The sequence below is a fragment of the Astyanax mexicanus genome, chromosome 10 (assembly GCF_023375975.1).
Source record: "Astyanax mexicanus isolate ESR-SI-001 chromosome 10, AstMex3_surface, whole genome shotgun sequence".
Classification (NCBI taxonomy): domain Eukaryota; kingdom Metazoa; phylum Chordata; class Actinopteri; order Characiformes; family Acestrorhamphidae; genus Astyanax; species Astyanax mexicanus.
Window position 1 is genome coordinate 48,239,834 of NC_064417.1, and position 13,699 is coordinate 48,253,532.

General features: G+C 39.5%; 1 protein-coding gene across 1 annotated transcript in view; it reads right to left on the reverse strand.

Moving 5' to 3' along the window:
- The window catches only part of kdrl (kinase insert domain receptor like), a 101,998-nt gene that overhangs the window by 17,823 nt on the left and 70,476 nt on the right, over nt 1-13,699 (reverse strand). Inside the window, exons 24-25 of the mRNA XM_022684284.2 lie at nt 13,213-13,324; nt 5,798-5,897 (exon numbers count right to left, since the gene is read on the reverse strand). Of these exons, the coding sequence (XP_022540005.2) occupies nt 5,798-5,897; nt 13,213-13,324 (212 nt within the window). The remainder of the gene's footprint in view (nt 1-5,797; nt 5,898-13,212; nt 13,325-13,699) is intronic.

The following is a 13,699-nucleotide window of genomic DNA, read 5'->3' on the forward strand; positions in this document are numbered from 1 at the left end:
CTAGGACAAAGTTTAGATTTTATAGATTTTTTTTGTTCGATCTTACTAATCCCAAATAGCTAGGAGAAATTCAAAATGCAGAGAAACATTTTTAATTTAATATATTGTCACACTTCATTGAAAACAAAACAACATTGAAAACAATCTCTTAATGCTTAAAATTATACTTAATTTTTAATAGCGTTGACTCTTTGGCCTAATATGGAGACACTGCTCAAACCATTTAGTGGTAACATGAATATTAACAATATTATATAAACTCAATTGATTGAAAACAAGATGGTGAAAATCCCAGTCAAAAGTTTCTACAGCCAGTTCGTACAGAAACATTGGCGAGGTAAAAAATGTCATTCAATATTTATGTTTAAAATTAGTTTATTTATTTACTGTAAAAAGCTAAAATGTATTTTTTACTGACCCCATATATGGACATTGTTTTTGCAAAGTTTAGTTTTAGGTCGTACTAATCCTGAAATAGCTAGGAGAAATTAAAAGTGCACATCATCATTTTTTTTAAACTTTAAATGAATATATTCAATTACATACAATCTTCATTAAAAACAAGTATTAACAGTAAAATGTCGATTTTTAGTTTTAATTATTAAATAAAGAACACAAACTATGCTTTATACTATTTTATGATGAATGTTCCAATAGAAATTCTCCAAAATAACCTTATAATAATTTTTTCTTCTTTTTTGACTTTTATTAACTGTTAGGAAGGTTTTCTCTCTCTCCAGTAAAGTTGCAGTTTTATAGATATTTGATATTCACATTGATCCTGGACAGCGATGGTACAAACCAAGAAAATCTGTTTTTTGATTATACAGTTAACTAACAGTGGAAAAAAGGTCAACTTCAACTTGACTTTACATTATGCTGGTTTTTGATCAGTACCAGACTGGACCAACCTCTGAGAAGATTACAGTAGAAGCATACGTCCCACAACTTCCTTTAACTTCCTTTACTGTAGCCATGTGTGTTTACGCTCAGGACGCATGAATGAACGTATTCTGCTGGAGCTCTGCAGAGCTGATTAGCTACAGGAAACGCTTCTTCTACTATAGCAGGTAGAGAAATTCCTGACCAACAGGAAGTCTGGGAAATGGCGACTGGTGGTTCCGCTCAAATCAACGAGATATCGGGACATTCATGCGCTGTGCTCTCACTTCCTGTGCTGCTTATAATGAAGACAGACTGGAAATCCGTTAATGAGCTTTAGTCTGAGACGGTCTGAGCTGAAGCTGTGGTTTCTGCAGGTCACGGCTCATTTATACTGGATTCACAGAGCTCTGGGAGGTCTGCTCTCTTTTCTAGTTCCAGTTTTCTTCACCTCTGACTGCTTTACTGGCCTCAGCGCTCCTGATAGAGAGAATCAGGGTGAGCGGATCCAGAGTGGACGACTGTGGAACATCTGACCTGATTTACCGCCCAGAATCACTCATCCCTTTTATCACACAGATAATGAGGAGGGATAGAGCGAGGTCAGGGTCAGAGTCAGAGTAAGGGTCATGACAGTTTACAGAGATCAATATCTCACATTTACTTTAGCCTTGGCTTGAGATCACTTAAAAACACAACACAGATGATAATACATATTATATTATTTCCTGAAACTGCAGGCTTATACTGCTATTATGCTTTAGATTTACTATTCTGTACAGTAAGTGCTATTCATTCTTTGGAAATTACAGTAAATCTAATACAGTGGGGCCAACAAGTCTGGGACCACCTTGAAAATCTGGGCTATCTATGAAAACAACAAAAAAATAGAGCAAAAAGAACAATAAAAACAGACAATAGGTATTACAATAAGTAAAATGAGGGAATGCTCTCAATTCTTCGCTATTCCTACAGTGTAAAACAATTGCCAATAAAGTTTATAGTATTTTCCTTGCAATTTAGAATATGTTTTTTAAATGTGTCAGATGATTTAACTAAAGAAATTCTGTATGTATGTTTTATCAGCTTTAGGGTGGTAATTTACAAAGTTCAATAAAAAATAAAAATTACAATTTTAATTTTTAATGTGCTGATAAACCACTGTCAAATACATGGCAGTTTATGACTGCTAGGACATTACGCAAGTTAAGTAAATATTAATATTTAAGCAATCACAAGCACTAACGTCCATACTGTTCATATCGTTTGTAGACAAATTTAATGTTTGTACAGTTTTGTTACACTATACCACTCAAATATTTGTACACTTAAATTCAATGTATTTTTTCTTCTTAATAATTTTAAAATGTTTTGCATTGTAAATTAAAACCAAAGTCATCCAAACTATGAAGAACAACATATGGATATGGATATTATTTAGTAAATAAAAAATGTTTTAAACAAAGCATAATATGTTTTAAGAAAAAAAATACTTCACAAAATGAAGGTCAGTCAATGCAAAAAGTTTCATCGAATGTGCAGTCGCAAAGAATATGATGAAACTGGCTCTCATCAGGACTTTCCAAGGAAAGGAAGAGCAAGAGTTTCCTCTGTTGCACAGGATAAGTTAATCAGAGTCACCAGCCTCAGAAACTATAAGTTAACAGCTCCCCAGTTAAGAGCACCTAAATACTTTATATTTTGTAGGATTTTGGTTAGTTTAACACTTTTAAGTTACTACATGATTCATTATGTGTAGCTTCATAGTCTGGATGAGTTAAGTATTCGTTTAAAATGTAGGAAAAAATTTAAACTTAAAATTTTAAACTTTTGACTGGTACTGTTTTCATTTTACATCATTTTAGCTCTGAGTTGGATTAAATCTAATTATTAAAAGTGTTTTGAAAAAACTGCTTCATAAAAATGGCTGTTCTAAAACTGAATATGTAAAACATGCACCCACAGTACATATAGGCCCTTTTCTCTCTCTAAGAAGTTAACTCTTATCTGCAGGCTCCATTGACCCCTCGTCCTCTGCAGCTAAATAGAAAGACCCTGCTCTTTGGACTGTGCTGGAGTTACCAGGTCACACAGCATCCAGCCGGACGCCTCACCTCTCCAGCCTCACGTCTGGACCACATTTCCCCAGTCATCTCCAATCATCATCTCCAACCAACGGCCTCTTTATGTGTTCATCTACCTTCACCTGGCAAGCATGGCTGCAAACACGCGACCTCCTAACATCGCCGGGTTATAGTGCAGAAAACACGGCGCTTAGCCTTTCCAAACCAATAAGAGCGCAGAACCGGGGGTAGTTAAAGTACATCACAAGTGAAGAGCGTGGAGCTCGTGTGAGCTCGTATTTCAGAAACGTAGATTGACCCAGTCCTCGTGGGGATGCAGCAGGGCTCTGATTAGGAACAGGCAGAAAATGCCCTCCCTGGTTGGACCCAAGTAGCCTCAAGTCTATGAGTGAAGCCATTCAGTCTAGAGGCAAAAGTGCCCCAGCTATGTCCTGAAGGCCCCACCAAACTCAGAATGTAAGATCTCCTTCCTCTCTACATTTAAAAAAAAAAATGAAGAGTAAAATTTACATAAAAAAAAATTGCAACTTTCTGCATTTGCTTTTTTTAATTAAATTTAATTTCAGATAAATTTAAGTAACTTCAACTCGGTTTCAAGACTTAAATGTTACACAGAGTAAATAAGTAAATAAACTTACTTAAACTTCAGTCAATCCTTTCTTTTAGTAAACTTTACTTCATTTATTTTTGCTGAATCAATCCTTTCTTTTAGTAAACTTTACTTATTTTTATGCATACAATATTACCTAATTACAATTACTTAATTTATACAACATTTTATGATACATAATATATTATAATTCCTGAAATTTAAATATTTTTAGTTAAAACACACATATTACACTGTCTCAACACATGGATGGCTTGTAATACATTCGTTTTAGTATACTAAAAAGAATACTACAATACTGCATGCAATACTACATTCTTGGATTAGTATACTAAAAAGAATGTATTACATGCCATCCATGTGTTGAGACAGTGTAATATGAGTGTTTTAACTTAAAATATTTACATTTCAGGACTTATATAACATAATATATTATGTATCATAAGTTATTTGAGTAATATTGTATGAATTAAGTAATTTTAATAAGGTAATATTTTATGCAGAAATTAAGTAAAGTTTACTAAAAGAAAGTCTTGAAACCGAGTTGAAAAAAATTATTTTAAATTAAATTTATTTAAAAAAAGCAAATGCAGAAAGTTTCGAAACTTTTTTTAAGCCAATTTTACGCATCATTTTTTTCAGTATAGAATTATAATGGGTTGCCATTCATACCTTGTCACATAAGAAACACACAGGCTTCTTACTGTATCTAACGCTGCACCCAATATGGGGGTATCTTACTTACCCTGATGCCCCAGGGTCCTACCACTGTGCCTATAGCTACCCAACACTACACTACCTATGTGGCCAGATACTGTAGTTAAAAGCTCTCTTAGATCTAAACTGGTGTAATCTAAGTAAGAGCTGGATCCTCGCCAAGCATCCACTGCTATTTCCAGAACAACCTGTCAATCAAAAGGAAAGCCCTATTCTATAAACCCCATCTACATCTGGAGGCTTTGATTTTGCTTTAGAAACCGGACGCTTATGTTCATTTCGAATGTATTGCTCTGGGGACCGTTTGAGCGGTTGTTGTTCTGAGGCTATGAGAAATCGAGAGGGGGAACTCCCTTTGAACTCAGTCCAAGTTTACGTAAAACTCTTCAGCAGCTCTGTGGCTAAAGAATCCCCAAAAGAGTCATTTGTATCTGAAAGTACATTAAAGATAGATTGCACACACATAGAGCAGACTGGCAGGTGAGTCAAGCCAGATGGTTTTCAGTCAATTCAATCCAAACACAGACAAAATAATGTCTTTCAACATTCTTTTTGTCCTTCAACATAGGTATGACTATGAAAATATACAGAAAGGTTCATAAATACTTGGACAGCGACACAATTAAATAATTTTGCCTCACCACGCAACCCCAGTGCGGTTGAAACAAAGCATTTCCGACTTTTAAAACAATTCCTATATTATCACACATTGCCTGAATGACTGCCTGAAATCTTTAATCCATTAGTGAGTTTCCATCCAAGTTTATAATATTTCACAAAATTTATGAAAAAGAGTGATGACAATAGGATTTTTCAAATTAATTATAGTATATATTCATCCTATATGTACACAACAATGATGGGACAAACTAGGACACAAAAAGTCATAATTGTCCAGCACAGGATCAGTTGTTTGAAATCTGTAAAAATATAGGACGGTTAATGTTTGATTAAAGCTGATGTCTGTAAGTTTTTGTATTTGGGAGTTTTAGCGCCCTCTCTGGTGAGAAGGGGTAATTGCGCGTCTCCTTTCAGAGCGTATGAATTCGATTCCAGGTTATGTTCAGTCAGAGAGAGAAAGAGAGAGAGCGCTCAGTCAGAAACTTCACTCCTTCGTTTCTTTTGGTTTACTATGTGTGAATGATCTACTGAGCTCTGAGTTTCCCCTTCTGAAGTCCCCATTGCTCCACGCGTTTAGTAAAACTGAGCTGGATCCTCTTTTAGAGGCTGTACATGTGACGTAAGTACGTAAAGACATGTGACGTGGCCAGAAGAAGAACACTTGCGAAAAGCGACCCGACACCAGTTGGGTTCATTTTAAGAACGAATTTGTTAGGCTTAGCAGGGATGGTCGTTTCAGCACACTGGCACCATTAAACACAATATTTTATCCCTTCTCCACTCAGATGCATACAGATGCAAAATAACAAAAAAACTAAAACATACTTGTGTTACTGTCCAAACACCTTATTAAAATAAAAATAATGAAGATTCTATTTCTTACATTTCAGATGAAGCATACTCAGGCGCTCTCATCCTGGTGCCCTCCTTCAACCGGCAACAGAATTCCTCATCAATTTGTACGCCAGGGTACGGGGAGGCACCTGGAGAGAGGAAAGAGCACAGGGAGGGTTACGGATATCTAGACGCAGAGCAGCGTCCACTTCAAAGAGTCCAGAAAAGAAGCTTGGTAAATTATTGTATGGCAGGTTGGTGGAGAGAGCTGGACAGACCAGAGATAGGGAGTGGGACTTTCTGAGTATACTAATGAGCAAAATAGACAAAACTGGTGGTTTTCTAGTATAAACACCTTTAGTTTGGACCTGTATGAATCAGAAGCCACTGAAACATCAGAACTGTAACTTTGTTGCCCACTTGAAATGTCCTGACTCATAAACCAATATTATTCTGTTCCTGCTTGAAGAAACTTGCATAATATTAAATTACACTCAAACACGTCTAGCATAACACTGAATTATCCACAAATTAATCACGGATTATAAAATGATCTAATTTCCTCAAGCTCTGAGTAAACAGTCATTAAAAACAAACATGCTAATAGAACCTCTGGTCTCCGGTGATATGAGAAACAGAGTGCAGTATTACTGAGTAGGGCTGCCCAAAAAAATAAGGGACGAGAAATCTAAAACCACAACACAAAACTGATACATCTTACAGTACAGTGTATTTTGGGCCTGATGCAAACTTCTGACCTCTCAGTTTTATCAGGATGCACGGCAGTTTGTTCTGCACGCTTAATGGTCTGGACACCATGCATATCTCTATTTCCAGATAGACCTTAATGATGATTTTATCATTTAAAGCATGACAAAACACCCCACAGTTTCACTGTGTGCAACAGATTGTTTAGGTTCAGTGTTAAAATGGTCTATTATAAGCCTTTTATATATTTTTTCATGATTAAATTGTTAAATTGTTTGATGTGAAATGCTTCAGTTTAGAGAATTTAAAGCTATTTAAGCTTATAGGCAAGTCTGTTCACTCTGAAGCCAACTTTGCAACACTGCCTCCCATTTTTATGAATGTGGAGAGACTAAAATACTGGGAACTGAAGTTTAAATCACAATTTTAAAAACATATTTTATGTCATTAAAATAACCTGATAAAACAAATAATTTATAGCATTTGTTTCAATAATGCTCAATAATTCTCAGCTTGTTCCACTCACAGGGAAAGAAACAAGCTGATTGGCTCTTCTTGTTGAAGGGCGGGACTTATTTATCATTATGAAAACTCCCATTCATATTTCAACCAGCGGCTGGTCTACTCTACTGTAATTTAGAAAGTTATTTTCTGTATATAAATGTTTTATTAATACATAGCAGACTTTAAAAATCTCCACCTCTTCACAAACTGTCTCTTTCCAGGTGAAAGTTACTGATAGCTGTACAGGACTAGGATAGTAACGTTAGCTGAGGTAGCTTAGCCTTTGCATTTGTTTCTTTCTCTGTGTAAATTTCACTTACATGTGATCAAATGTGGCTTTCACAATGCGCAGTTGTGCACTGACAGTGGTGCAGTGTGCCAGCCTTCATTATAAATAATAGTTCTGAATGTTACCTAGTTTAACCTACAGTTCCTTTCTCTCCTCTGTGCTCTTCCTGTCTTCCTTATTAGATAAGATAAGACAGGGCTGGATGCCATCTCTGCTTCCTGTATCCGTTGTTTTAAATTAAAAGCCCTCTGCAGAATTTAGACAGGCCAATGATGCCAAATATATATATATATATATATATATATATATATATATATATATATATATATATATATAGTGGAAACAGTGTATATACAAAACAGTATATATAAAACTCAGTCATTTACTCATTATTTTGGACAGTAAAGATGGCGGCGCGTTAACACGCAGCGGCCGCTCCGGGTCTGTTAAATGGTGCTTTTGTTTTACTATTTGTCGTTTTCCGTTTATTTCCTGCAAATATGTGCATCGGAACACCCGTGCACATGTTCTACCACCGCCAGACCCTGCTACAGTGGAGAAATCAGCCAGAAAACACGCTACCGGATGAGGTTCTGCAGACGCTACTTGAGCTTAGCCTGCTAAGAGACCCAGGCCGCCAGCCCGCGGTGTTTCCTGACGCCGGAGCCCAGCGGAAGTGCCATCGCAAGCGGTGCGAGCGTAAGCGGAAGCGCGGAAAGAGAGCCGGGATCCGCGCGAGGCTAAAGGCTAGTCCTAGCCGGCCGGCTATACCATCGCTCTTTCTTGCAAACGTCTGTTCCCTTGACAATAAACTGGACTACTTCCGACTCCAGCGAACAACCCAGCGTGAGTTCAGAGACTGCTGTGTTTTGGTTTTTGTGGAATCGTGGCTGAACGACAACATTCCGGACAGCGCCATTCAGCTAGCCGGGCTAACCGCGTTCAGAGCGGATAGGAGCGCGGCTCTATCCGGGAAGACCCGCGGTGGAGGCGTGTGTGTTTACATCAACACGGAATGGTGTAACAACGCTGTGACTGTCGCCAAACACTGCTCTCCGCTGGTGGAGTTCCTGATAGTCAAGTGCAGACCTTTTTATTTAGTACGGGAGTTCTCCGCCGTGCTAATAGCTGCTGTCTACATCCCACCCAGCGCTAGCATTGGTGCTAATGCTAAAGAGGCTCTGTGTGAACTCTATCGGACTATCAGCGATCTGCAGAACAAACAGCCAGACGGACTGTTTATTATCGCTGGAGATTTCAACCACGCAAATCTCAAGTCAGTGCTCCCTAAATTCCATCAACATGTGGACTTTGCAACGAGAGGAGCGAGCGCGCTGGATCATCCCCAGCGCGTACCGGGCGGAGCCCCACCCCCACCTCGCTTTCTCGGACCACATGTGTGTTTGGCTGACTCCAACATACGCACCACTCATCAGACGCTCCAGACCAGTTCAGAAGCAGGTGAAAACCTGGCCGGCAGGCTCCATCTCGATTCTGTTGATTTGGAGGAGTATGCAGCATCAGTCACTGGCTACATCAGCAAGTGTATTGATGATGTCACTGTCTCCAAGACCATCACTACATGCCCAAACCAGAAGCCTTGGATGACTGCTGAGGTACGTGCGCTGCTGAGGACCCGCGACTCCGCCTTCAGAGTGGGTGACAAGGTGGCCCTGAGGAAAGCGAGAGCCGACCTGTCAAGAGCCATCAGAGAGGCAAAGCACGCACACGCCCAGAGAATCCACAGCCAGTTCAAGAACACGGGTGACGCGCAGCGTATGTGGCAGGGCATCCAGGCAATCACCAACTACAGGACAATGCCACCATCCTGTGAACGTGATGCCTCCCTCTCTGATGCCCTGAACAACTTTTATGCACGGTTTGAGGCACAAAACAACACGATGGCGAGAAAGGTGTTGTGCCTGACTGCAGTGGATGTGAGGAACACTCTGCGCAGAGTCAACCCACGAAAAGCTGCAGGACAACATCCCCGGCAGAGTGCTCAGGGAGTGCGCAGACCAGCTGACAGATGTTCTCACGGACATCTTCAACATCTCCCTGTGCAGCGCCACTGTCCCAACGTGCCTCAAGTCCACTACTATCGTTCCCATGCCGAAGAAGTCCACAGTGTCCTGCCTCAATGACTACCGTCCCGTTGCACTTACACCCATCATCATGAAGTGCTTCGAGAGGCTAGTCATGAGGAACATCAAGACACGACTGCCCTCTTCACTGGACCCCCTGCAGTTTGCGTATCGTCCCAATCGCTCCACGGACGATGCCATCACCACCACCCTTAATCTCTCCCTCACCCACCTGGAGAAGAAGGACACTTACGTCAGAATGCTGTTTATAGACTTCAGTTCAGCATTCAACACCATCATCCCACAGAACCTCATCAGGAAGCTAAGCTCGCTCGGCCTCAACACCCCCCTCTACAACTGGATCCTAGATTTTCTGACGGGGAGACCCCAGTCAGTCCGGTTCGGGGGCAGCACCTCCAGCACCATCACACTGAACACTGGGGCCCCCCAGGGCAGTGTCCTGAGTCCTCTGCTGTTCACCCTGCTGACTCATGACTGTGCTGCAAAACACAGTTCTAACAGCTTTATCAAGTTCGCCGATGATACAACCGTGCTGGGTCTCATCACCAAAGGTGACGAGTCAGCATACAGAGAGGAGGTGCAGTGGCTGACAGACTGGTGTACAGTCAACAACCTTCACCTGAATGTGGACAAGACAAAGGAAATGGTTGTTGACTTCAGGAGAGCACAACACACCCACTCTCCACTCAACATCGACGGGTCCTCTGTGGAGATTGTTAAGAGCACCAAGTTCCTTGGTGTCCACTTAGCAGATAACCTCACCTGGACCCTGAACACCAGCTCTACAGCCAAGAAAGCCCAGCAGCGTCTCTACTTCCTCCGGAAGCTGAGAAAGGCCCGTCTCCCTCCACCCATCCTCACACTCTTCTATAGAGGGACCATTGAGAGCATCCTGAGCAGCTGCATCACTGCCTGGTTTGGGACCTGCACCGTCTCTGACCGCAAGACCCTCCAGCGTATTGTGAGGACAGCTGAGAGGATCATCGGCGTCTCTCTCCCCTCCATCACGGACATTTACACCACCCGCAGCATCCGCAAAGCAACCAGCATTGTGAATGACCCCACCCATCCCTCACACGAACTGTTCTCCCTCCTGCCTTCGGGAAGAAGGTACCGCAGCATCCGGTCCAGCACGACCAGATTCTGCAACAGCTTCTACCCCCAAGCCATCAGACTCCTCAACTGCAGAGACTGAACTGATGTTTTTTCTGTACATGCACACACACTCTTACCACACTTACCCCAGAAAATGGAAAGCACTAAAAACCCTACTACCTCACTGGACTCTATTGCACACTGTGTAATAGAGTAATTACTACCTCACTGGTCTTTTTTGCACACTTTTTGCACACTGCATAATTTGCACACTGTCTTGTTATTTATTATTCTTTGTCTGTATTGTGTTGTATTGTCTGTCTGCATTTTTTGTACTGTTGCACTATTGTTCTGTCTACACTGTGTTTATGTGCACCATGGTCCCTGGAGGAACGTTGTTTCGTTTCACTGTGTACTCTGTATATAGCTGAAATGACAATAAAAACCACTTTGACTTTGACTTTGACTTTGGTTAGATATTTATGTTGTAGACAATGTGACCCATGTGTCCTATTACTGTATCGCTACTGTAAAAAAAACTGCTGCATTTGCATGTTTCTTTACAATGCTCCCTTTCAAACCAAACCACTCTGAATGACTGTATGAACATCTGAACAATTGAATTACGTAGAAATCTGGAAAAAATAGGAAGAATCCCAGCAGACAGAGGTCTACAGACGTGCATGCTCAGCTCTTTTCCATAGGTCTTGGCAGATGTAGACCCCCACACACTGCATTGCTCCTAAAGGTTGCAGTGGTTTCACAGTGGGCGCAAACATTAATGCTAAACGCTACTTACATGGTAACATGGTTGGTATTTCCAGCTGGGAGGACTGGGAGTCTGTTTAAATTATTTTTATTACCTATAGGCACAACTCTCTACTGGAAGCTCAAATGCTCATGTGCAAAGAAACAGCGTGTTTTCTCATGCTGACAGCAAAAGGAGTAATTTACAGCTCCTCAATAGATCTGAATGGAAAATATATCTCAGGGCTTCTTATGGTCAGACTGGTTTCAAATGGTTCTAATATCTTTCAACAAAGACCCTCTGTAAATGTTCAGAACGTGCACATCTGCTTGGGAAATCAATTTCTGTATGGACTATTTTGTTGGTGCATCAGACAATAAAGCACTAAAATAAACAAATACAGTGCTTTTACAAGATTCTAAGAAAGCATTAGTGAGTGCATTTACATTCAGTTCATAATCTGATTACTTCAGAATATCCAATCAATGCATTTAAACGTGGGTAATCAAATAGAGGGTAAACTTTGAGTTTAAGCAGATTTGCTTTGCAAACAGCCATCCTGCAAAGAACTAAAGTTTAGTAAACAAAATTGTCTAAATTTAAGGCAAAACATTTTTTTTTTTTCTGACAAAAAATATTTATATTTAAGGTTATTTTGCTTATTTTAGGAGCACACTGCACCGACACTTTACAAGGACAATTACTTTTTACAAAAACACAAAATACACTTTAACCGCACTGAGACACTTCATCTTGTTACTGCCTTTCATTCATTCTATCATGCACCTATAGCAAACTTGCTCTCTGGACTTGTTGCTGCTACCTGCCTACTCTCCTTATTTTTGTGTATTTATCTTGATATCTGTCTTATTCTATTCTATTTAATTACATTTTTTATTCTAGTTTATTTTATCTAATATTGATCTATTTTAACAATTGCTCTTTGGATGTAAACTGGACTGTGAGATCACAATTTCATTTCATCTCATGTACCACATATGATGTAAATGACAATAAAGTCTGCTTAAATCCTTGAACAACATTAATCAATCTAATTTGAATAAATTTTCACCTTATTTTAAGTCTTGTGTCCAAATTGAATTAATGTGGATCAATTTTAAGTCTTTTAAGTCTTGTGTCCAAATTTAATTTAGTCAAGGAATTTGATGCAAGTCTTATTTTAAGGATTGAGACTGCTTTTATAAGAATTTTTTTCACACGGTCTGTTTCACACAAGTGCAGTCTGAGACATCCCAGAATACCCTGATTAGGAGCATACATTCAATTAGAAACATGATTACTGAGCAGACCCGTTGCAACAAGGCAAGCAAACCAATCAATTGTTTGGGGGCCCAGAACAATCACTGGTTATGAATTGAAGGCAACGACATATTGTGTGAGTTCTGTGATGATCAAAGCAGTAAAGCACAACGACACTTATCAGAATCCCCCTCAAGTGGGCCCCTCCTACTAGTTGCTAAGCAGTAGCCAGCTTGGTTCGTCATTCCTGCAGCCGGCAAAATATGAAACCTCAGCAATCAAAAAGCCAGAAAAGATAATTATATTTAGTTCACACTGGATAAATGACAAAATCCATTTTTATGGAACCCCCAAATGCTTTGAAACTTGAAATAATATCCAGCTTTCTTAATCTGATTTTTGACCTTAACATGACATAACAACATTCAGTAACTACTTAAATGATTAGATAACTGTAGTAATCTGATTATGAAGAGGTTTTTGAGTAAATGTAAACCTGAAATAGACCTGAGAGCTGCGCATAATCCACATCCACTCACTCTAACATATTAACTCACGATGTTGTGTGATAAAACATTCAGTGAAAATAAAACGTGATCTAAGAGGAGCTTGAATTAGTGCTAGTAGAATGATGCATGATGTCCAGTGTGTGGGAGCACTATTATTAATGATTGTACGCTGAGCTGTTGTTGATGGTAAAGGTGAATGTGATGGTAAAGGTTAGGCTCTTGAAGACAGGCAGCACTGATATTTACCCAGTGAGAAAATCTCCCACATCAGCACACCGAAGGACCACACATCACTCTGTGTGGTGTATATCTTGTCGAATATGGCCTCTGGTGCCATCCACTTCAGAGGGAGTCTGGCCTGTGGAAAGAAATGGGGAAAATAACCTCAAATTGGGCTTAAAATTTGCTTTATTTGCAGAAATCATGCTCTTTTACACACAATGCTGTACTGTATTCAATTTTAAATGCTTTTTACTATATACTGCACTGCCACTTCAGTGCTGTGGACATTTTAATTTTAACTCTTTAATCTTATCCATGTCTGTACACACTGTATTTCTGTATATATAACACCTTAGCCTGTAGTTAACTAGCTTATAGTTTCTCTGGTCTATAATGTTTTATATAACATTCATGTTAGAATTATATTATAGTTCTATTTTATTCAACTCAATATTTTATTTTTGTTGCATTCTACTTTTTTCTTTACATAATTCCTGGAAGACCCTTATTA